The 24654-nt window shown below is 40.0% G+C and overlaps 2 protein-coding genes across 8 annotated transcripts; one reads left to right on the top strand and one right to left on the bottom strand.

Annotated features, from left to right (window-relative positions):
- Positions 1-207: 207 nt before the first annotated feature.
- Positions 208-11664, bottom strand: cep85 (centrosomal protein 85). Of its 2 annotated transcripts, XM_032557344.1 has the most exons (14): positions 11514-11664; positions 9963-10022; positions 9725-9856; positions 6107-6873; positions 5184-5314; positions 4911-5028; positions 4636-4821; positions 4089-4241; positions 3831-3985; positions 3617-3734; positions 2940-2990; positions 2753-2860; positions 2116-2359; positions 208-2001 (listed from the first exon to the last, which is right to left on the bottom strand). In XM_032557344.1, exons 2-14 carry the CDS (start codon positions 10000-10002, stop codon positions 1838-1840), a joined length of 2367 nt encoding a protein of 788 aa, XP_032413235.1. In that variant the 5' UTR covers positions 10003-10022; positions 11514-11664; the 3' UTR covers positions 208-1837. The 2 variants fall into 2 exon arrangements, with proteins under 2 accessions (XP_032413235.1, XP_032413244.1); XM_032557353.1 differs by lacking the exons at positions 9725-9856; positions 9963-10022; positions 11514-11664 and adding an exon at positions 7464-8402.
- A 2770-nt stretch (positions 11665-14434) lies between these two features.
- wdtc1 (WD and tetratricopeptide repeats 1) lies at positions 14435-23443 on the top strand. Of its 6 annotated transcripts, none has more exons than XM_032558511.1 (16): positions 14435-14498; positions 15126-15176; positions 15286-15369; positions 16052-16098; positions 16474-16585; positions 16733-16920; positions 17371-17553; positions 17632-17726; positions 18033-18148; positions 18250-18325; positions 18430-18523; positions 18605-18775; positions 18889-19124; positions 19448-19613; positions 21554-21746; positions 22011-23443. In XM_032558511.1, the coding sequence occupies exons 2-16, from the start codon at positions 15129-15131 to the stop codon at positions 22206-22208; spliced, it is 2007 nt and encodes a 668-aa protein (XP_032414402.1). In that variant the 5' UTR covers positions 14435-14498; positions 15126-15128; the 3' UTR covers positions 22209-23443. The 6 variants fall into 6 exon arrangements, with proteins under 6 accessions (XP_032414402.1, XP_032414401.1, XP_032414398.1 ...); XM_032558510.1 differs by having other exon boundaries at positions 14457-14597; XM_032558507.1 differs by having other exon boundaries at positions 14457-14597; positions 14981-15176.
- The last annotated feature ends 1211 nt before the right edge of the window (positions 23444-24654 follow it).

Raw genomic sequence — 24654 nt, 5'->3', positions numbered from 1 at the left:
CATGATACACACAGCTAGGACTGAACAACTGAGCTGTCCTGAATAATCATTACAAAGAAGAAAATTATTTAACAGTAGCAGATGTGAATGGGTTCACATCTGCTACTGTGATATCTTAGGATTAGCACGAGTCTGCACTGAACTGGGAACAAATCAGTTCTCAAGACCTTCTGCAGTCACAGTAAACAACAAAACCACTGCAACAAATTCAATGAAAAACAATGTCAAAAATCTTTATTTCTACAATATTCAGTTATAAACATAAACAACAGTATGAAAATAGACGTCTTTTTTCCCTTTTGCAAAACATTTGAGATGTTAAGGCATGCGGAGCCTGACGTTCCAAAGCGAAACCTTGTGCTAGTTAAGTTTTAAGGTCCCATGAAATGAAGTATGGCTTGAGTGTCCCTGGTTAAAATCTTTTGTTGTATGTCTTTTTTTTTTTCTTTTTGCATATCTTTATTTTAAAAATCCCTTTCACCTCCTGTAAAGTGTCGAGTTTTTCCTAAATGGCTTACCCTATACTTGTGATTTGGGGGTGATCCCGCCATCCCAGCTGCTGATCAGCACGGGATAACAACAAACGCGTAGGAGAACCTGCTCCCATCTCAACATCCTATTACAAGTGACCAGAACAAAAATGACACTTCATGGGACCTTTACAAAATCTTCTGAACATATTAACACATTATTACATGAACAAGTTAGGCAGGCTCCTCCCCCCCAAAAAAAATTGTTCACACCAAGTTATCAAAAAAATAATAAATAACACAGGATTAATACTGTTTCTGAGTCATTTATCAGTCAACTACTCTGCCGAATGAAAGTCGGCCATCATAAACGTTAAAAGAGCAAAACCTACAAAAAGCTCGCCCAGACTAACAGTTTTTACTCCAAATTGTTAACCGTGAACAGAAAGAGTCGGGGTTTCCTCGGCTGCTGTAATGTGTCCCGCTGTTTCCTACATTCAGAGTCAGGGAATGTATTGATTATCCTACTGGTTGGTGCTCTGAGAGAAAGGTCATATTGGAAGACTTCAGCAGCAAACAACCCTTCCGGTTGGTCTGAAACGAGTTAGCATAGTAGTTGCAATCAGGACAAAGGCACACGCTGGTGTACAGTCAGAGCGACGGCCCGCAGCGGGGAGGCGAGCTCGCCAACATTCCCGCTTTAGAGCAGAGAGTATCTTTGGTAATAAAACTGCTGTAGGCCTGTTGGTGTGAGAAGCTGATTTGGTTTGAAACCCTTGAAGTCGTTACGTCCCGTATGTCACAGCACAGTCCAACGTTACAGTGTTCACCATTAGAAATAATGATGCATTGGTAACATTTCTTTGTCAATTCAGTTAAAAGCACAAAGTTAAAACATGTCCAGTTGATTGTCAACCACTAAAAGGATCATTCCCCTAAACAGGGAAATACAAGATTTAAATAAATTAGATTTCTGGGACTTCTCAACAAAGCATCATCTACTCGCGTCAAACAAAGAATAAGACTGTTTGGTAACTGGTAATACAATAATACAATGTCAACCTCATCAAATGCACACATACACACACACACAATGCTTAAAGGATCAAGTAGTAGAGGTAAGTTATTTCTGGTAGCCCTTGGACTGAAATAGACGAACTAACTGAGGATGGGAGGCGTCTGAGCTACAGCTAGGCTTGGGACTCAATGTTCAGTCAGGTGAGAGAAGTTAAAGAGAAACCATTTTGGTTTGTCCTCATTCTAGGAAATCAAAACACAGGCTTTCTTCAAACATTCGGTATCAAGGAAAGAAAGTCTGAGAGAACAAGTGGTTGCTGCAGGTTTCCTCCGTCAGAGAGAAGTCACCGTTACTGAGTGATGCAGTTCTCCCCCATGTCCTGTGCGTAACGATCCAGAATGACATTACGCAGTTCCTCCACGTCCCGCCGGAGCTGCTGGGCCTCCACCAGCTTCTTCTGCAGCACGTCTGGTTCCATCCAGTCCTCATCCTGCTCAGAAACTGCTGGAGGTGCTGGGAGAAAAATAAAAAAATAAATAAATAAAACAACAACAAATAACTAGTTTATCTGCAAACACTTCCAGATGGAAAGTTTGAAATAAATCTTAGAATTTCAGCTGAGCTTACAAGTGAGACCAAGCAGCAGAGAGAGGTTGGGGTCCTGGCCCCGGGCTCGCTGGGTCAGGATGCTGCACAGCGAGCGCAGGTCGCCCAGACAGGAGGCGATCTCTGAGTGCAGCCTCTGTGTGAGATGGGCCCCTGCCGGCTCGAGGACGGACGAGGCCTGGTTGGAGATCCTCTGTTCCGGATCGCTCATCTGCTCCTGCAGCGTCAGATTCTGCTCGATCAGCTCCTGGTTCTGGGCCGACAGCTACAGAAACAAAGAGTCGGACACGGAGACGTCAGGATCCATCTGTGTTAAATGACTAAAAATGTGTAGAAATCAGAACTGGCTGAAAGAGGCATCAGCAGGTCAAAAGAATCACAAACAGAGCAAAACAGAAATAGGTCATAAGATTCTTATACACACACATCTTAAATAATCAAAAAAAAAAAGTTCCACATTTTAGATTATTAGATATTATTAGATTATTTAGATAATTAAAGATGAATAATTGAACATATTATATATGGAGTTTCACTTTCTGAAATAAGTGACAAAATCTTTTTACTGTTTTTCATGATAAGGCAATGTAGGTGAATATATCTAAGAAGTTTTGGGTTTCTTCCCAAATCTAAAGGAGAAACTTTTCTTAATCCTCACCTCCTTCATGGCTGTGTGGAGCTCCAGGACATTCGTATCTTTAGCCAACACTTCTTCTCTAAGAGCCTGAGAGCTACTTTCTTCCTGTGAAATCTGCTCCTCCAAAGCCTACAGATACAGAGACAACACAATATTAAAACAACTGAAAGCACACAAAGAATTTGTGTCACTTTGAAGAGAGAAATACCTGGATTTGGGATCCAAGCTGTTCCATCATTCGATGTTGCTTCTCAATAACCTGAAAGGAGAAAAACTTGGTGTTAAAACAAATTTTGTCATGTCAATTGTTATCAGCATTTTAAGTGATGAACCCAAACAAAGCGGAGCCCGATTGTGAAATAGATGGAAAATGATCCAGTTCAACTCAGCAAGAGACTTTGACTGAAGCATAAAGCCTAAGCTCAGATGGAATGATTTAAATTGAAGAATATTAATGTGCTAAAATTGCCTATTCAAAGCCCAGAACTATATTCAATTGAGAAACTTCCTTGAAGATTGATCTTCACAGATGTAATTGCAGCAAAAAGTGGCTCCATATAGTACCGATTGAGTGCACAAAACACATTTTTCTGATTTTTATGACAAAGGATGTACTGATTCAATGCAACACATTTTTCTGATTTTTATGACAAAAAACACTTTCCGCTACACAAATTGCACAGTTCTTTGCATAAGTCTATCACATAAAATCCATAATATGACAACATCTAAAAAAAATAAATGTTCTAAATATTTTAGAAAGATAATGCCAGTCATCTTCAAAAATCCGCCTCTAAAGAAGCCATGAGGAACACGCAGAATATTAAAATCCTTTTTGTCCCCACTCTCATGTGCTCAGGTATAACAAAACACACACACACACACCTTTTTGAGCCTCTGCTGCTCCTCTCTCAAAGCGTCATTCTCTCCTCTAAGCTTCTCCATATCCAGACACGGGAGTCTGGCTCCGTCCTCTAGGCCCTGCTGCACCCGCTGCTGCATGCTGATTAAGGCAGTAAACAATTTTCATTATGCATTTTCACTAAAGTGAACACATAACTCACCTGCTACTGGGGGGAATGACACATCTTGTACGTACTCTGTAATGGTTTTCAGCAGGTCTCTCTCCCTGCGTTTCTGCTCCTCCAGCTGAGCATCTTTTTCCTGGAGCTGTGAGCGCGTTTTCTCCAGAGTGGCTTCCAGTTCTCTAACTTTTTCTTCTAGCTGAGCCGCCTGCTGCTCAGCCTCTAATAGCTGTGAAAAAAAGGGAACGAGTCATGTAAGTTCCCATTTATAGTCTACATACTTTGATTAATGTGCAGCAGCAATTTAGATTAATTAAAGTAAGTGTTCTTACCTGCTTATTCTGACTCTGATAGTCCTCTAAGGTAGGCAGGTCAGCGAGGTAGCGCTCCAGAGTTTCAATACGCTGCTGGTTCTCCCTCTTCAGCTCTGCCTCCTTTTGACATTTCTTCTTCAGGTTGTTGATGTGTTTGTCTCGACTGCGGATCTGCAGATTCAACCAGAAGTGCAGCACAGAGTTATATGATCAGTAAAAGTTACTACAGTCATTTGGAGCACACCCTGAACATAAGCTGAAAGCATGAATAAAGTCATTTCAGTAAAACGCTCCAGCGGCTTTCTTTCATAAAATGAGGAAGTTGACAGAGCAGGTTGAATGTTATACTCAAAAATCTATTCCTGCGGTAAAGTTCGGGTGGGTTTCAAGCATCTACAGCTTTCGATACATCCTCCCCTTTACCCACTGAAGTAACGTCGATGAAAACATATTGCTGTTAAAGAGGAAGGTCAAGTTTGCAGTTCTCAGTTCAGTTTCCTTGTAATTCTGCGGTTCCTTTGATTGCAACACTAGTGATAGGTAGACATGTCAGATAAGCACCAACCCTTTCTTCCTGTTTCTTCATTTCCTCTGCGTGCCTCTCGCAGGCTTCCTTCAAACTCTCAGTGAGCCGCCGCGTCTCTGCCTCCACTGCACCGAGCCGGCGCTCCGCCTCGGCCTTCTCCAGCGCAGCGCAGTCGGTGCGCTCAGCAAACTGAGCTCTAAGGAATGCGTTTTCCCTCTGAGCCTCCTGCAATGCCACCATGTCATATCAGGGAATGAGAAACAACAACATGACATATAATTTAATGATGTGAAACTGAAGCGGCATGTTCCAACCTGAAGACGCAGCATGAACATGTCGCTGTACGAAGCCCCTCGACCCAGCAGGGCGCCGTGAACCTGCAGTTCACTTTCCCTCAGCCGCTGCTCCAGCTGGGCCATGTGCTGCTTCTGTCTGCATCATCAGACAGAAGCAATGACAATGTTATTCAGTGTTATTCATCCAACAATGAATAACAAAGCATGAAGTCAATAGACAAAGATTCCCTTCCTTCATCTCCTTAAAAGAAAAGTCCCAGCAGGAATAGTAAACCTGTTAGAAACGCTTACCTCTCAATGATAAGCTCCTTCTCCTTCAGCAGGCTCTCGCTGGCTTTAACCAGAGCGTCCCACTTGCCCGACTCCGGGTGAAGCGACGTCGAGTACAGCGGGGGATACTGGCTCACGCCAGCGTTCATCAACTAAATTAGATAACAAAAAAAGTCAATGTCATTGAGTTAAAGCTGAAATATAAATCAGATGTCTGCAATAATTTACAAAGTCACATTTACAATCCTTTAATTTCACAAATGCTTGAAGATTCTTCACATTATGTTATTGCAGCACAAACTTCAGACTACAGAAGTGAAGAAACATTAAATAAAGGGTAATGTAAAGAAATTGCACGTTCCAGGACATTTTTTAACATATAAACATTAAGACTCAAATTGATTTTCAAAATCTTTGTCAAGAGACGAGTTGTCATGACGACCAGCACGTTAGTTTATTCTCACCAGGTGCTGGATAAATGTGTAAAGAGCATCAGGCTCAAACCTGAACAATATAAAACCTTTAGAGAATCTGAAACACTTTTAATGTCTTCTTTGGAAAATATTTCTGACAAAAAACTAATATAAAGAAAGGTAAGATGCTCATAGATATACAAGTCCACAAACATGTGATTCTTTTAAAAGAATCCATGAAGACTGTTAAAACCAGACTTAATTTCTTCGCTGTATGCTATAGTTTCTTTAGGATCCCTTGAGTCACTCAATGTTTCAGAACTCAGTTAGATGCTTTCCAAATTTGGATGTTTTGAGAAGAAAATCTAACGAGTACCTTAATGGTCCTTTTTTCCCCATAAAACTATGTTTCAGCTTTTCCAAAAAGTCAAGATAGTTTCGCCAGTTTCCCATAACTTCCGATTTTAGCATCTGCACAAATCAAGCAAAACATCTGACAGCTGGAAAACAAAGTCTTCCTAATACGCTTACCTGCATTTGTTCCACTTGTAGGCGTAAAGTCTCCAGCTGCTGCTTTTGCTGCCAGCTAGAAAGTTCACTACATCTGTCGTAGCTTTTGGGACTCGTGTGCTCCCGGAGCAGAGCTTGAGTCTGCAGACTGAGAGGGTTTGAATAAACCCCGGCAGATCCGGCTGCACCCAGCTGACTCCCCCTCTGATTAGAGGTTTCTGCGATTCCAGGGAGGCCGGGCCGTGCTTCGGGCAGAACCTTGTAACTCTGCTCCAAACCCCCCCTGTACACCTCAGACACACAGTCTGCAGGGTCTCTAATCCCGGAAGTCTGTAACCTGAGCCTGACATCGGGACACAGCCCTCCCAACAGGGCCGATTGATTCAGAGTGGGCTCCACAGCGGGAGTGTCGAACCTCTGGCCCTCATCCAGCCTCGTGTGATCTGTGGGAAAAAGCGAGTGGTCCAGCCCGTTGACGAGGCTGCGGTAGCGGCTCAGGCAGTCCGGCTTGGGTCCCACGTGATCAGCTCCTGCACCCGGCTGGGCGTCCAAATTGGGCGAAGAGGCTGATTTAGAGAGCGAGGAAGACTTGGATGTGGAGCCACTCGGAGTTCTGGAACCAGAAGATGACCTGTGACCCTCAGTTGAGGACAACGCGTCGTCCGGGCCGAAAGAGCGCGACTTTGAGGCCGAGGCGCCAGCAGTGGAGGGCATGACATGAGCAGTGGGGATGGGGATCTGACTGCGGATGGGCTGGAAAGAAGGACTGCTGCTGGAACTGCAGAAATCTAAAAAAAAATACAAGAAAAATCAAAAGAAAATTACAATAGGTAGCGCATAAAAGATTACCTTCTTTCCACTTAATATAAAAGTAGTCTTTGTTAGATCACACCAGAGTAGGACTGATCTTCATGCTAAAATTTGAAATAATTATCATTTTAGTAAATAAAATAATCATTATGTTATTTACTAAAATAATCATTAGTTGCAGCCCTATTACAGAGTACTAAGAAGTCTACTGCAGGTCAGTTTCTCTATTTTCAGACAGAAGTAAGATGGAGCGAGGTTTATGGGTGGCCTACTTTGATGAGGCGTCACCTCTGAAAGAATTAACTGGCTCTTACTGACTCAACTCAGGGAATAGGCTTAGAATAGACTCACACCAAAGCTCTGAATGAATGCTCCATATTCGATCCAAAACAAATGCATCAGGTGTAAAACTGGATAAAGAATGTGAATATTTAAGAGGGTAACTCTGCTAGGCATGCAAAATGTCTTTATACAAGAAGCTCAGACATCCTATTAAGCACAAAAAGAACATCGGTGAGAAAGAAAGACATAAAACTTTAAAATGAGCCTGTAGTTCGGGATCACAAACCTGAGCGATCTGTTGAAGTCTGAAAGTCAGGGAGTCACTCCAACTCAGAAAGACAGTTTGCTGTGGCATTTTTTACCTAAATCTGAACTGAGGTTAGAGCAGCAGTAAAACGTGCTGAATCAAAACAGGAAACAGTCTTCTGCATTTCCAGGCACCACCGAAACTATCTGCGACATGTAGGCCGATGGCTGCGTGGTGAGCGGACCCTTCACTCAAATCTGTATTGTCTCCAAAAAGCCAAACTGGCCTGGACTGAGCTCTGAGCAAATGCACACAAACAAGCGTACGCAGGAAAGGTTAGGGGTATTTATAGCTCACCTCTCATGTTACAGACTGATCGGTGGGCGCCGCTTATTTAAGCACCTTGCCTCCTCCCAACGCAACACCCATCACAACATGGAACATTTTAAACCACAACACCATTAGACTAGAACTTCAACCCCGTAACAGAATCACAAGATGATCCAACGCATTTAAACATGATGGAAAAATTACAATTTCAGCTAAATAAATCTTAAAATATATTAAGAAAAAGGCCTTCAGGCTCCACTGATTCATGACGGGCTAAAACAAGTCTAAACCGTTCTGTAACAAGAACTTTGGAAAGCGGTTTACTCAGCAGACATTCCTTCCTTTAGACAGTGTATAAAGTAACCCAAACTCAAAGCTTCTTCGGGCTAATTTCCCATTAAAGCTTCCTCTATACGTTAAAAACAAGTCAATATTTTGAATTTAATACAGTCATTTTACAAGGGCACAGATGCGAAAGTCATGACAAAGCCAGTAGCAGATACTTTAATGCATTACTGAGAGGGAAATAATAGAAAGGCACCAGGGGAACAGAGCAGAAACAGCATGAGCAAATGAGAAGTTGGTCTAAATTGGGGAAACCTAACCCAGAGGTCAGCAACCTTAACAATTTATATTTTACTATACATTTCATACATCAAAAACAAGAACTCATACCTGTTTCCAACTATAACTATAATCATCCACTAATAGGGTGTCCTCTCACTCAGTCAGATGCACTTGGAAGCAAAAATTAGGATCATTTTGTAATGCCAACAAATTAAGAGCTACTGTTAAATTGACACAACAATTTTTACTCCTTTGTTAGTAACAAGGTCATTTGATCTCTTTCCACGCTAATGAGAAATGAAGAAGAGCCTAATTAACCAAATAAGGGAAATAGCTTGCACACGAATGACATCACAGCACTGAAGCCATGCACCTCTTCTGTCATTCTGTACAACTAATTCTATACAAAAAAATTATTACATGACCATTTAAATCCTTTAAATTTAAAAACATTATTCCTCTCTAAATCATTTATGGTTTAAGTGTTGGTGTTGGGTGGCTAGAACTGTAATTTGCAGACATTACAAATGCAACTTTGGTCATTCTTGGAAAGTTGCCTTGCTAGCCCAGACTACAGATATCTGTCTCCAACGGTTATTTTACAACTTTAGACATCTCTACAGTAAGTAAAACGATAATTCCTTTGGAAAACACGCATTAATTATTCCCTGACATTTTTTCATGAAGGATGGCAGATGGATCAGTGATTTTTATTATCCAATGGTAGAAAGGATGGCAAGAAAATACATCAAGTTCTGTCAGACCACATCATTGGGTAAATTTTTTTGCAATGCCGACCATTAGCACCAACTTTGTTAAGATCTAACCTAACAGGCCTACTGTACTTCTGATATACCATCTTGTCTATTATTCTACTGTCTTTCCTGTGGAAACTGGAGCCTCCCCTCCCAGGTGGCCATTCATAACAAACCACATTTTAGAATAATATTTTTTCATCAGGTTCTAACAACAGAACCACCTCCAGAACAATATTTCCATTTAAAAGCATAATGTGTGGCAAAACAAAACAATGATCAGTTTCCACACCCAAGACAGGGGACTACTCCCTGTTCAGTTGCTGAGTAATGGCGTTCCAACAACTCATCTTCTCAACACAGTAGTGAAGCAGAATCTTGGATCAGGGGTAGTTGGATAATTTATCTATTTCTATAAAACCCTTTGGGGTTAGATCACAAGCCTCTTCACTCTCCACAAATAACCCAGTAAACAAGACAACAGATAAAATCTATTCGATTTCTGCTACCTAAAAGCATAGAGGGCATGCTAGCATCTACAGAAATTTACCAAGTACAAGTGCAGGCTGCTGTCTATGCCAGACATTCTTCAAAAGAATATTACACAACACGCCACAGGGCTAAGAAAGAGCTATCAGAAGTCATCACCTTCCATGCTGTCAGATGCTGAAGTGCCGATCCCGGTGTCCCCGCTGTCTGATGTTCCCGGCCGGCGGCCAAAACGGCTTTGGTACTTCTCTGAAACAGCTGCCGTCTGCCACTCCATGTCAGCGAACCGACCTAATGTGTGTTTGGATAAAAAGGCACAAAGACAGCGGAGTGTTACATCAACACGCAACAAACTGATGCACCATGTCAACATTTTCACAGCTGAGTGTCAACTTACCAGGGGATTTGGATTCAAAATATCTCTGTGAGGTCGTCATTCCATACGAGACAATGTCACCTGATGGAAATATACATGCAAGAAGCAAGTATAAGTACAGCAATACTGAAAATTTACCTTTACTTTTAAGCATTTCCTATATAAAAAAAAGAAACAATACAGAGTATTCATAACTCTTGTCGTGAACTCTTTTGTACATTTGTCATCATGTTCCAATCATACAATTCAATGTCACTAGCATGAAGGCCAACACAAATGAGCACACAATTATGAAGTGCAAAGAAAATGCTAAATGCTAAATTCATTCACAGTGTGGTGTGCATTGTATTCAGCTGTTTCTACTATGATACTCTTAACTAAAAGCCAGTGGCAGCCTCATTAGCAAATACCAAGCCCATATGCGATTTGATTTAAGTATAAACCACATAGATTAAGTGAGGACCTCATGGATTTGGTAAATAATATCATTGGAAAAACAGCATCATAAAAACTAAGGAACACATCAGAAAGGTCAAGTATTAAGTTGTGGGGAAGTTCAAGCTTAGAAAATAAGTTTGGGGTAAAATACATTGATCCAGAAAGCATTGTGTAGTTCATTACTAGAAAACCTAGCCAAGAAGGCTATGTTAACTTTGGAGACCCACAGCTCGGGTAAGAGAAGAAAAACTGGATTATGCACTCCAAAAATGTGTTGCTTATGGAAAAGTGGTGATCACAACTGACCCAAGAGTCGACAAAATATTACAGGGATCAGGGGACATAATATTATTGCAACGTAATATATTTTGGTTTTTTGAAAATATCATGTGATTCAGCTGCTGGTGTGTTCACCAAAATATCAACACGTAAATTTAACACTTGGCTCTTAGGCTAAATCCTCTTTAAAATATTAAGCTTGGCCTCGCACGGTGTAGCACGGTGTAAATTAAGAACAGAGTGGTTTTGTAACAGGACTCAACAGCTGTTCACAAGCAAGACTTTCTGTTCTAAGTTACAACAAAAATAACAACATGGGCACATGTCTTACATAATAGCCATCACAATAACTTGTTCTCCGTATTTGGCTGCGTGAAGCTGTAACGTTGTTTTTGACGAGCGAATATGACAAAAACTGATGGACAGAAACAGAAAAATAAACCGCCAGGAAGCTAAAACTAATCTTAATGAGTAGCTAATTCAGAAAGGAAATGCCTTGTTAACGAGTCAAAGCAAGCTCAGAGCTAACCACGAGTAACCCTAACTAAAACCGACGCTGTAATTTACCTAAATACATACTCTGTTCTTCCAGTCTAGACAAAAAGCCCAACACATAAAAACATTTTTTGCCCTAGCGTAACATTTTTTGGTGTTCTGGGATGCGCGGCGATGTTATCCTGTTTAGCTAATCCGCGATAAATCCGTTTCCGTCGAGCGAGCTAACAGCTAACTCAGCACTGCGATTTACTTAGCGAAAGAAGTTCCTACAGCCTCACAATTGCCAAACAGCGAATGCGATTGAATTCACCGGGGGAAAAAATCGATATCTACACGCTTAAAAGCATTATAACTTACCCGACTTTCTACATGAAGAGAAACTGCATTAGTAAATCTCGGATAAAAGCTCGGAACTGATGCCGAATCTGTACCATCCGCTGCCGCTGCTGCTGCTGCTGCTGCTGCCGTTGTTCCGCTAGCCAACGGTTCCTCACCAAGACAACCCTCAAGACACAGTGGCTGCTCGTTTAATGTCACAGCACCGCCCGCCCGCCCTTCAATTTCATATATCTGTGAGCGCGTTTCAGCATGCACTTTAACTAAACAGTTACATTTCTATAATTTTATAATGATTACTCTTCTACATGTGTAATTTGTTGCGTCTTTTAATATTGTAGTTAACATTTTAAGGTAAGCAAACGCGTATCTCTCGTTTGACTGAATTCTACTGTAAAACAAAACGAACAAACCCAAGCAAGATTTGCTGAGAAACCTAAAATAACATGCAAATTAGCTATGCAAAGGTTTCAAATACCTATTTTGATGATTTCTAAAAAATTTTTTTACAAAACTGAGAAAGCTAAAAAATAGTTTTCTGTTTTTATGTTAAATAGAATGTTAATGAAAATTAACATATATAAAAAATAAATAAACAATAAAAAAATATTTACTTATCAAAAAGGAAAATAACTGGTATTGTAACTCATAGAATAAAAATTTCTTTGAAGACTTGTGGTGATTATGGCTGTGGGAGGGAAGGATCGGTGTTACAGTGAAGCTTCTGAAGACACTCCGTTGTTGAGTGACACCTTCAAGAAGAGGATGCTGAAGATTTTGAGAAGAATCCGTCTTTGCACAATAATCTCTGGAGGTGGTACAGCAGTCCCTAAAACAGAAACGCCCTTCTTCATTAGCTTGTTTAACCTTTTCAAGTCACCAGATCTGATGCTGCTCCTCTAATAGATGATGGCAAAAGAGGATTACACTGTCCACATCAGATTCTTAAAATGTAAGCAGCAATACAATATTAGCAACAAAAAGGTTTTGTAAGTGATGTAGGGTGTAATATTCTTGAGAGAAGGCGCACAAAAACCAAGGGACTAAAAAGAATAAAATATTAATTAAATTTTATAAACAACATAATAGTCATTCAGTCTTTTTATGTCACTACATAACAAATTGCCTTGTTGGACTTAAGAAGTAGTGACCACTTTATACCTTTTTAAGTAAGAAATGTTGCTATCTACTGCAGGGCATTTCATACCAACTGTGTTGATTTGCATTGTTCAAGGAAATGAACAATGCAATGTACTCATTTTGACAATAGACGATTTAATGTAATCATCTATTATCTGCTTAGAGTTGACCAAAAGACTATAAATTTATATAACCTGAAAATTAGGAGTCCTTAAGAGTTATTTTGGGTTCATCAGGGCTCCTCATCTTTCATGTTTTTGAAAGAGACAACTGGCCCTAATGGAGATTCAAACAAAATAAATGGGAGTTAAGCATAGAACAAAAGGAATAATATAAAATCAAAATAAACTATCACATTTCAGTATTTATTCTAACCTCATTTCTCCTTGATTCGTGAAAAATCTTAACTACATCAAAATATATTCTTTGGTTAGTGCATAGGTACAAAAAAAGAATATACAACAATGTATAGGCACAAAATATGTATTGATACCAATTAAAAATTGGAGCTTGGGGGCTAATTGATCTACAGCCATCACAAATAGTCAAACTTTTCTTCGTTTTAACTCAAGTGGGTTCCATCCTAGAATCCCTTTGTGATTTCAGGCCTACTTAGTGCCTCTTCAGTTTGACCAAAATCCAGATAAAGCCTGCCTATGTTGATTAGGTACCATTGTCCAACCATTGGCAAGCATACTCATAATATTATGTTTCTTAATCACCCACTCACCTTATTGACTTTAATTCATATAAGTCTGCTTTTATTTTGTAAGGTTGAATTAATAGTTTCTTATGGCATAACAGTTTGGTATTGCAACAAAAAAAAAAAAAAAAAGAGAAGTGATGCTATGACAAATGCTGACGCTGCCTTGTTGGAGATTATGACACTGACAGCACATCTGTGATACCCAATCACTTTCACACAATATTAGCTGATTAAGACATTTTGATGAACATCTTAAGACATTTTGATAAATGTCTTAAACATTTTGATAAATGTCTTAAGCAGCTAATAATTAGCGATAATCTGGAAAAAGATCAATAAACAAAATAAATAGTCAGCCCAGCTATGTATTGATCATTTTATGTGTTTTTCAGGGGCTGTGGGGAACGTAGACTAACATTAATGTATTTGTAATGCAAGTTTGTAATGTTTAGTGCTGGAATATGATTGAAGGAGCCTAACATTAAGCTAAAAATAAGGTGTTCATACAATGGTTCAGCAAGGGGACATTAGAAAATGACACGTAGTCAAAATTTAATTATGGCAATATAAATACACAGTTTGTATTTAGAATAGATTTTAAGTGAAGATTGTTATTAATTTACTTCCACATAGAAAACTTTAAAGGGAAAATAAATATTTGATTGTAGTTTTTCCTTTATCTTTATCTTTATAAAAATGAATGCCATATTTTTTTGCTCTCTAGCAATTCTTGAGACTGTCAGTTTTATGTGTGCTGCTGGACCACAGGGGTTAATCTTTGATTTTGATGTATCCACCCAAGTTTAAATAAAAAGAGAGTCAGAAATAATAATAATAATAATAATAATAATAATAATAATAATAATAATAATAATAATAATAATAATAATAATAATTTTAACACATAGGAATGTTCGTTTTATTTTATTATCTTATGTTTCTTTTTTCTTTTTGTTTCTGTTGTGTGTATTTTGGAGGGTCCTACTGGTGTATCAGTTTTCTGCTGAAAAATATGTCTCTTTATATTCGTTTTGAATTTATGGCTCACGCGCCTGTGGGATGCTTTTATTCTGAAAATCTCTCGGCCCGGATGTGTTTGGTCCGGCGGAACTAGGCTGATTTTGTCCAGTGGGAGGAGGTTTGTGTTCAACTTACAGAAGGTATTTGCCTGAATCCTGTCAACAAACTCGCAATGTCTGTTAGTGGTGTTTGTTAAATGGACAGTTTTTGACAGAAGTCTTCTTACGACAAGCAAACCGGTGAGATTTAATGGGTTCTTGTATGTAGTCATGAAATCTTCGCGGATATTTACGAAGGTCTTCATGAAGTAGACGTTTTGTTTAGCTAGCAAGGTAGCGGCAATGCGCTAGCACCAACTGATATATTAACGACATGGCTCCTAGAGGCCCGGTTTAAACGGGACTCAAAATGAGTCTGTGAAGCTAACAGTGCTATAACCTTTAGATAAGTGCTTCTGTTGTGGCAAACAGAGGGTTGTCGTTAATGCAGTGCTAACAATAGCTGCTCAGCTAGTGTCTTCGGCTTTCTGGAGTTCGTGATAGGAGCTAAACGCTCCTCTTCAACACTGTGGTGAGCAAAGTCTAACCTTATCCTTATCTGATATGTCTGTGTATTTATCTAGAGACGCATTTCGTATTCTTGATGTTTATCATGGACAGCTTATTCCGTCGCTATGCTACAAATGTGAATTAACAGTTTGATCACAACGAACAGACGTAGATGCCGTCTGAGCTCTGACCCCAGAAACTTTATTTCTGCTACATGAGGTCATGGCTGCTGTCAACATCACCAGGGAGATCCTGCACAGGCAGATCAGGGTAAGCACACCAAACCCGAAACTCTTAAGTTTTTCTTTATATAAATCATGTGAAATAAACCTTATTGTTATTTCTGGTATATTAATGATATGTTGATTTATGTCTCTAGGACAGGAGAGCGCCGGGCTTCCAAAGGTCTTTTCATGTGACTGACCCCTTCATTAAGAGACTTGGACTGGAAACTGAGCTCCAGGTCTTTAACATCAAACACTTTTTATAATTTTTTTTTCTCACGATGATATTGATTGTAATAAATCTACTTTTTTCTCTTTCAATTGTAATTACAGTACATCCAGTTTACCTTTTGCGTCTTAACATCTGTGGCAATATCTAATAATGCGTACCATTCGCAATCAGTATTAACACTGATTGCGAGTTGTTTGACTGAGTTATTTGAAGTCAGCATTGCTACTAGGAAATATCCAATATGCTATGTATAAAAGAAAGCCATGAAATTTACACCTACATACAGTTTATTTACTCAGTTTGTTTCTTATTCAACAAGTGACAAACATTGTACTGTGCAACTTTTGTTTGTGAAAATGTTCTTTTAGTGTTGAAAGGCATACAAACAAATTTTAGATCACGCCGGTTTTCAGACGTGCATATCGAAAGTAATACGTCGGCTGTGTGTTGGCTCCTCCCACATCCTGAGTTTTCATATTCCGAGAGACGAGCGTGGAAACATGGATTCATCACCACTTCATTTATTTTCTGATGTTGTAAAGTCTGTGGAGAAAATAGCAGTCAGGAAATACTCCATTCTCAACAGTCTTTGATATGACGCACTGATGATGTTATATTTACAGCATATTGTTCACAACATAACATATGTTATTGTATCTTTTCACAATCAATGTCACCTTCCTCTACAGGGCCATACTGGCTGTGTGAACTGCTTGGAATGGAACGAACAAGGAGAGTAAGTCTTCAAGGCTTCAAAATTCATCAGCATCTTGGTGTTTTTTCTATTTCTCACTGTCCCCTGCCTGCATGTAGGTGACCATTTTAGTCTCTAATTTACATTTGGAGAGATTCTACTTTGTCCACTGACTGATGTATTAGGCCTATGTTTGCCTGTTTTTAAAATTCATCTCTGTACGAAGCCCGGTGATTCTTGTACAGTGCTAAAACTGTGAAGCAAATAAGACTAAACTGTTGTATCAGTCGAACAACTTCAGGCAGCCAAGGCAGAAAGACAACAGTATTTATGCAATTTCTTTTGTTTGGATTTTTTCAGTCATTAATTTTTCAATGAATGCAGCTTAACTTGTCTTTGTTATTCTTTTGTACTCAGCCTGCTGGCTTCAGGCTCAGACGATCAACATGCCATCATCTGGGATCCATTCAGACACAAGAAGCTTACAACTATGCACACGGGTCATGCTGCAAATATATTTTCTGTCAAGGTAGTGCTACATTGGAATAACAGGAAAGTTTTAGTTTAAACTATTGAGACAATGGGGTCGCAGATCTAAACTTAGATTTGGATTGTTGTCTTTATAAAATACTTCATCATGTCCTGACCTTTAGTCTGTGTGTCTTTCTGTTTACAGTTCCTGCCTCACACTGGGGACAGGATCTTGGTAACAGGCGCAGCTGACACAAAGGTCCATGTCCATGACCTGAGCGTGAAGGAAACCATCCACATGTTCTCTGATCACACCAACAGAGTGAAGCGCATTGCCACAGCACCAATGTGGCCCAACACCTTCTGGAGTGCTGCAGAGGACGGCATCATCAGGTGAGAGCCCTATGCCGGACAGTTACTGGTTTTTGTTCTTTTTAGTCAGAAATTTGAATTTAGGTTGTAGTTAATCATCCATCCATTTGTCCGTTAGTCCATGCATGCATGTGTTGTTTCATAAATTTTTCTCGGTTTACCTATTTACCAGTTTCCTCATCTGTCCGTCTATCATTTTTACAGTTTTCCTTTCTAAAAATCTTAAATTGTTAAATATATGTGCAGGAATTTTGAACACATTTGAATTTGTGTTCAAAAAACTTTTTTGTTTTTTAGTAATCAACACATGTGAAACAGAAGTGGATCCTCAAATCTGTTTCAGTGTGCTCAGAGACAAGTTTTCTAGGTGTTGATCATTTCCCTCACGATGCCTGTGTGATATAAACACATCCGGTCCAAAGTCAGAGTTGATGGTGTTTGAAAAAGATTTGTTTTTCTTTTACCCTCCAGGCAGTATGATCTGCGGGAGAACAGTAAACACTCTGAGGTTCTGATCGACCTGACAGAGTTCTGCGGTCAGCTGGCTGAAGCCAAGTGTCTCGCAGTCAATCCACGGGACAATAACTACCTGGCGGTGGGAGCCAACGGGCCTTTTGTTCGTCTCTATGACATCAGGATGATTCACAACTACAGGTGAGTTGCTACTGATGTTCTCCCAGATTTGAGACATGTGCAGAACTGTAATAAAAGTAAATTTTGCTCCTTACTCAGGAAATCTTTGAGCCAGAACACATCAGCGGCTGTCCACACTTTCTGTGACAGGCAGAAGCCCATCCCTGATGGAGCCGGGCAGTACTATGTAGCAGGTGAATATAGGGCCAAATTGTCTCGTATCAAAATATTTGATTTGTAGATGCATCTCAATAAATTAGAAAATCATTTAAAAAATATTTAATATAAATAATTAAATTCAAAAACCAAAGCATGTGTATTCACTACATGTAGAGTGAAATATTTTAAACATTTATTTTGAGTTGAACACGCTGCCTGTAGTGGATCTACATAACTTATGGAAGTTTCTCTTTTTGAGTTGAACTAAGCGAACTTTTCGAAGATATTTTAAGTTACCGACAAGCATTGTTGGAACGACGACATTCTCCTCTGTGCTCCAGGCCACCTGCCAGTGAAACTCCGAGATTACAACAACCGCCTGAGAGTCCTGGTGGCCACCTATGTTACCTTCAGCCCCGACGGCACAGAGCTGCTCGTTAACATGGGTGGGGAACAGGTGATATTTCTAACAACAAACACACAATCACATCCTGTTTTCTGTTATTCCCTCACTGGTGTAGCGATGAAATGTCTAATTAATTTGTGCCCTTCATACAGGTCTATCTTTTTGACTTGACATTTAAGCAGAGGCCGTATACCTTTGTGCTTCCAAAAATGTGCCAGTCAACAACAGGTAGCGCTTTGCATGCAGAGTAATGCCTCAGTTTGTTGTGTATAAAGGAGTTAATCTATATAGAACGAGTCTTTGTAATTTCTGCTGCTGTCGCCTTCAATTAGATGTCCAGAATGGAAAGACGACAAACGGCGTCTCTAATGGCATCCATTTACCTCCCGGCCACATTGGCTTTACAGAAAGCAAAACACAGTCCAGGTAGGATTCAGCTCTATCTCCTTTAATACATGGTTAGCTTTACAGAAGCTTTACCTCTTGCTTTTTGCTTCATTCTTCTAGTTTTACGGAGCTTCCTCCTCACTTGGAGAAAATAAAGCAACAGGCCAACAACGCATTCGCCCGCCAGCAATGGACACAGGCCATCCAGCTGTACAGCTTAGGCATTCACGAAGCCAGGGGCAACGCCATGCTGTATGGGAACCGGGCTGCTGCCTATATGAAACGCAAATGGTTTGTGTTGCGTCATTATTACAAAATGACGCACATACTATCGTCTGTGCGAGTTTTTTTATTTTATTTTAAAGCAGCAATCTAACATTTATATTTGTGTATGTGACTTACAGGGATGGAGACCATTATGACGCCCTCAGGGATTGCGTGAAGGCTCTTGCTCTGAACCCGGGACATCTGAAAGCACATTTCAGGCTGGCACGGTGTCTGTTTGAGCTGAAGTATGTGGCAGAGGCTCTGGAGTGTTTGGACGATTTCAAAGGGAAGTTTCCTGAGCAAGCACACAGCAGTGCCTGTGATGCCTTGGATAAAGACATCAAGGCTGCTCTTTACTCTAAGTCGGATTCAGGTGAGAAGATGGACACCTCTGGTTGTCTGATTTGTAACCTGTAGATATGTTCCTTTTTTTGTTTCTGACATTTAAGCTACTATAGCATTAATCTACACAGCTTTACATTTACACTAATCTAAAAAAAGGAGAAAAATAGTGAAACTGGCAGTGATATATATATATAGAGAGAGAGAGAGAGAGAGAGAGAGAGAGAGAGAGAGAGAGAGAGAGAGAGAGAGAGAGAGAGAGAGAGAGAGAGAGATTTAGCATTCTAATTATTTATTAGGAAATACCTCAAAGTAGATCAAATATATTTTAAATGTATTTGTCTTCACCTGCAGAAGATAAAAAGGGCAACAGCTCCATTCGTTTCCAGTCGTTCAGTCGGAAAGAGTCCATCCCTGAAGATGAGGTGGTGTTGAGGGAGCGCAGTTTTGACTACAAGCACAGATACTGTGGTCACTGCAACACCACCACTGACATCAAAGAGGCCAACTTCTTCGGGAGGTCGGTACACCACACTGTCATTCTACTGTTGTCTCACTAGGGGGCAGTCTACAGCTGTGTGTTTACTATCAAGTCTGGTCTCCCGGTTTGTTTCTTGTTTTTTAATCATATAACAGAATAAGTGTCACTAATGCAACAAAATATAAAATATTTGTCAAATGTCTGTCCAGCTAAACTAACAGGAGTGAAGCTTTGATCAGGGATTCACTTTGATTTAAGTTTTGATTCGGTCAAGGTCATTTTCATTTTGTCTCCTAAAACAGTTTGATCGGTGCCGGTCTGCGTCTCATCTGGTACTGCACAGAATGAGTCAGTAATTAGTTTCAAAATGTTTTTGAATTTATTATTGATGATGATCACACCATGAAACGTGTTATTTTTGAAAAACCTGGATCCATTCATCTGTTTGTGCAGTTGGACAATGCAGAAGAGCATGGGTTGCTGCACAAACTTTGCTATAATGGTTGTTACTGCCACCACCGTGTTGGTCGCACAAAGCTAGTGCATTTCTGTAACCACTCCCAGAGATTTTGGAACAAGTAGCCGGTTCGCTGGATGACAGGAAATGTTGGAGACCTCTGATGTGAAATGTTTCAGATCAGCGGCTGATTGATTGGGGTTCTGGCTGTGTTTCAGGCTCTGTTCTGTGTGTTTAGGGTCATTGCTTTACTGGAAGGTGAATCTCAGTCTCAAGCGGCATGCTTGAGACATTTTCTTCCATGGTTGCTCTATTTTAGCTCTGTCCATCTTCCCATTTCTGTTGCTGCAGAAGAAAAACATATGAACAGATACTGAACGGTTCTTTTATGGAAGATGGTGGTCTGGTCAGATACGTTTGCTGTGTACCCTCAGCTTGTGCAAACTACAAACAGGATTACTGCTTCTTTTTTTCCCTTCCTCCTGCTCCCGTGCAATAGCCAGAATTGTGGAGTACATGAATAATAATTGCTCCTCCAGAGTGAAAATGGTTTGTCAGTTTACGTGGAGGGTTGTGTTTTGATTAGTTTGCATTCTTCCTATACTCTCTTTTGCCTGATTAGATGTTGTTGATGGATTGAACAGTCCTTTGTCATATATTCAAAGTTTGTTTATCCCTGACCTATCTCAGCAGTATTTATGAAAAGGCTTAAAAACTAATAAAATAACACCTGTGAACTGAGTGTGACCTCTGAATGCAGAAGTTTGCACGGTTTAGAGCATATAAATGTATATAGAGCTTTTCAGATTGTTATTGGCACAAAAAATGTAAAAAATCAGGCATTGCTTACCACTACTTGACATTTCTCTTACTTTGTGTTGACCAGTCTCTTAAATACCAATAAAATATTTGACAGTTCATGGTTGTAAGTTTAAAAGAGTTTGAATACTTGTGCAAGTTACTGTATGTCTGTCAAGTTCTCCTTTATGTAACTTTTCCAAGATGTCTTGTCAACAATGAGTCATTGTTGTGTATTTGTAACACAGCCAGCAGACAGAGACGGTGTGAACAGGCTTAATGCCATAACAATTAACTGAATATTTCAAATGTACTGTGACTCCAGAGAAGCTGGTTAATTACTCCTGAGCTTTCAGACATTTAAACGTTTAGTCGGTGAACCCACAGGCTGCATGTCCCAATGTACTCTTGTGTCATGGCACATTATGACTCAGCATTGATTAACCTCATCCGGTTTGTTGTTGCGTTTTGTTGTTGAGCTGGGTAACCAAACAGATTGTGTCACTTCATTCTGAACCTCACATACCAGAATATCCTGCTCTGTCACCTTTCATAAAATTACTGGAAAAATTAGCATTCTGCCAAAGACGTTCAATTGAAAAAGGACTGCACTGATTTCCAAGTAAAATCTTAAAATTTTACCAGGAAAATTTAAAGATTAATGTTTCTCCTCCCAAGAATGCTGCTCAACAGACGAGTCTAAGCGGTTTTATTTCCTCTCCAGCAAGGGCCAGTACATCGTGAGTGGCTCGGATGATGGCTCTTTTTTCATCTGGGAAAAGGAAACGACTAACCTGGTGAGGATCCTTCAGGGAGATGAGTCAATAGTCAACTGCCTGCAGCCGCACCCAAGCTACTGCTTCCTGGCCACTAGCGGTATTGATCCTGTGGTTCGATTATGGAACCCCAGACCAGAGGTGAACAAACTATTTATTTATCTTTTGTACACTGTTGATAAGCGAGCTGGAAATGTGTAGAATTGGATGGGTTTGGTTAAGAATGAGATTTATTTATCTTCCAGGTGCGGTGTTCTTTAAAAAGTCAAAGTTTATTGGTTTTTAAAAGGGCAAACTTATATTATTATGCCATAGTAAATATGTCCCTTGAAAATGGTCACAAAGCAACGATATTGTCGTCCAGCTTATGTGTTATCATGACAGGCCTGTTTTCTTTTCCGGCAGACCGACGGTGACAACGGGCGTGTGGTGGAGGACATGGAGGGAGCTGCTCAGGCGAATCAGCGGCGAATGAATGCCGATCCGTTAGAGGTAATGCTTCTGAACATGGGTTATCGCATCACAGGCCTGCGTGGCGTCGGACCCGACGGTTCAGACGACGAAGACAGCTCAGAGGGGCCGGTACAGTGCAGGACAAGCTAAACAGACCGCCATCCATTCTGCAGAATGGCTTTAGGAAGCAAAGGACTCTCCCAGATTCCGTTTTAACATCTGTACCCCGCTTCCGCTGACAGAACATCGGCCGGCTGTTGTGTCACTTATCTGCACTATGCGCCGCCCTCCCTTTGTCCCACGTAAGGACCGGTGGCACTTTTGGGAGTGGAATTGACAGAAGGCAGCAACACGATCTCATGCTTTCTAAGTACCAACAGCGCCCGCTCTGCTGTGACAGAGGAGACAGCAGAGCTTTTGAGAAGAGCGCCTTCCACGTCACTCCCCAGTTTCTCACAAGGAAGGAGGTGTGCAGCACTTATACCTTCTCAGGTTTTTGTTGGAGAGTCTCGCAACACAAGGAAGAAGCGGCGTGGGTTCGATTGACCTATTTTCAGGTCACAGAACAGATCTACTGTCTTCTCCACGGATGGAGCGAAGCATCCCGGCGTCCTGCTCCAGATGGAAAAGCCGCACACACACACCAGTCGCTGATGCTACGTTAGACTCGGATGGAGTTTGTGTTACAGGAAGTCATGGAACGAAGAGTAGCTCCTCACATTGTGATGATTGTTGCTAAGATAAAATGTATTTATAGTTTGAACTGTCAGGAAAAACAAGAGTTTTCTTCTGCCAAAGTTTACCATCTGTGTTTTAAACAGCCAAGGATTAATGTTTAGGTTCTCTCTGTTTTATTCTGGCCTAATTTGGCTCATTTTAGTTTAGAGCTTATAAAAATGCATATAAAATGAGTTGATTATTGACAAGGGAGTATTTGTAACACAAATAACTTTCTAATATTTTTTTGATTTCACTCTATTTGCACATAAGATGAAATTTAAAACTTTTTTTTAGGAACAAGTGGGAGATTTGTGTTTTAACTTGGCTCAAATAGTCGTTACCATGGATTTCCTGGCTGCATGGCTTCCCCATTAGTCCACTGCCGCCTTCAGGTTTTCAGCTTGCATGAGGCTTCTCACGATAAAGCAGTGACGTTATTAAAAAAAGAAACAAAATGCACACCTGCACCTCATCAGCAGTGCAGCTCACTGAAATTCCTTGGACCCCAATTAAAACGATATTAATGAATGGGTCCTCGGTGAATAACATGGCTTCCATGTGTTTTACTTTCATTTACGCTTCTCAGTTGTTGTTGTTTTTTCCTTTCTTCCACGGGGCCCTGTAATGAGCTTTGATGAAATTAAATTAAAATAAGATTATTAACTAATTTGTCTTTTACCTTTTTGTTCTAGTATTCCCACAAACATTTAACATTTGCACAAGTGAAACATCAGTGCAGACAGAATACTATCTAGGTTAGGAAGATGTAGCTCACTGTCTCAAGCTGCTGTACGCTCATTCATCACCATGAACTTTTCTCTGCGTTTCTGCTGACTATCGCACAACAAAATGTCCTAAAAACAGTAGAAATGAGAGTAGCCAGCTCCAAGGAATAGTGCCTCTAAAAGGAACATTTGGATAAAATTATTTGAGTTGGAAAAACTTCTTTAGTTGCTAATTTGAGTTATTTTGTGATGCTATATTCTATGTTAAAATAGAGAATGCTTCATGAGCCTGCAGTCTTCTGGCAGTGGTGGTATGTCTAGTAAAGTACAATTAATTTAGCTTTCAATGTGTATGCTCAATGAACCTTATTTGCATTGCTCTAACACTCACTGACTGATATTGTTCTCTCACTATTCCTATTAATCGCCCAGATTAAAGCAATTACAGAAAACAATACACATACAAAATGGTTTCCAAAAGTAATACTTTGTGAACTCATCATAATGCCGCCATCAAACTGATGGCATTTTACTGAGACGTTCTGTGATAGACTAACACAAAGTATATAAGACTCTGTACTCTGATTGCCCACAAATAAAACAAACTTGTAAAACATTTAAAGGTTTGTTAGAGAATAATAGTAAACGGCATCATGATGGAACTCCATAGACAGGCCAGGGGTAGGAATTTAGACATTTTAGACAATGTTATTTAAAAAAATAATAATAATAATGGGAACTCATATTTAAAAGTATATTTTGGACATTAACACAATTGATGCTTACACTTGATTTTGATATTAACTATAAAGCACTAATGAACGCGAGGATTAATGAAGCTGGACGCCCATGAATCTACCAATTTATGGGTATCAAATTGAACAGGGCCCACTTTTCAGATTTTTATTTGCACGGGACGATAAAATCTTATTTTTCCTCCCATTTCACAAATAAGCACAAATTTCATTTTGTAAGAAAACACATTGAGGTCTGAGTTTGCAACATAAATGTAGACAAGTTGAAGAGGTGTGGATACTTTTACATGGCACCGCATATGGGGCGGTCACTGAGTGCTGAGACGGTCAATCGGAAGTTTTTATGAATTTTTACACGATTTTAAATGAAGTTCAAACACGCGTCCTGTCAGATTA

The sequence above is a fragment of the Xiphophorus hellerii genome, chromosome 3, assembly GCF_003331165.1.
Source record: "Xiphophorus hellerii strain 12219 chromosome 3, Xiphophorus_hellerii-4.1, whole genome shotgun sequence".
Lineage (NCBI taxonomy): Eukaryota > Metazoa > Chordata > Actinopteri > Cyprinodontiformes > Poeciliidae > Xiphophorus > Xiphophorus hellerii.
The sequence above is the reverse complement of the archived record's forward strand: the minus strand, read 5'-3'. Positions and strand labels throughout refer to the sequence as shown.

What these genes read in the sequence shown, in the direction of transcription:
- cep85 (XM_032557344.1), bottom strand. Translation starts at nt 10,002, where the DNA reads ATGACGACCTCACAGAGATATTTTGAATCCAAATCCCCTG. An exon ending in AAGGAGCTTATCATTGAGAG is followed by an intron (nt 5,029 to 5,183) that starts GTAAGCGTTTCT and finishes CTGATGATGCAG; the next exon opens with ACAGAAGCAGCACATGGCCC. An exon ending in AGCAGCAGAGGCTCAAAAAG is followed by an intron (nt 2,991 to 3,616) that starts GTGTGTGTGTGT and finishes TTCTCCTTTCAG; the next exon opens with GTTATTGAGAAGCAACATCG.
- wdtc1 (XM_032558511.1), top strand. Translation starts at nt 15,129, where the DNA reads ATGGCTGCTGTCAACATCACCAGGGAGATCCTGCACAGGCAGATCAGG. An exon ending in TCCTGCACAGGCAGATCAGG is followed by an intron (nt 15,177 to 15,285) that starts GTAAGCACACCA and finishes TTATGTCTCTAG; the next exon opens with GACAGGAGAGCGCCGGGCTT. An exon ending in TATGGAACCCCAGACCAGAG is followed by an intron (nt 21,747 to 22,010) that starts GTGAACAAACTA and finishes CTTTTCCGGCAG; the next exon opens with ACCGACGGTGACAACGGGCG.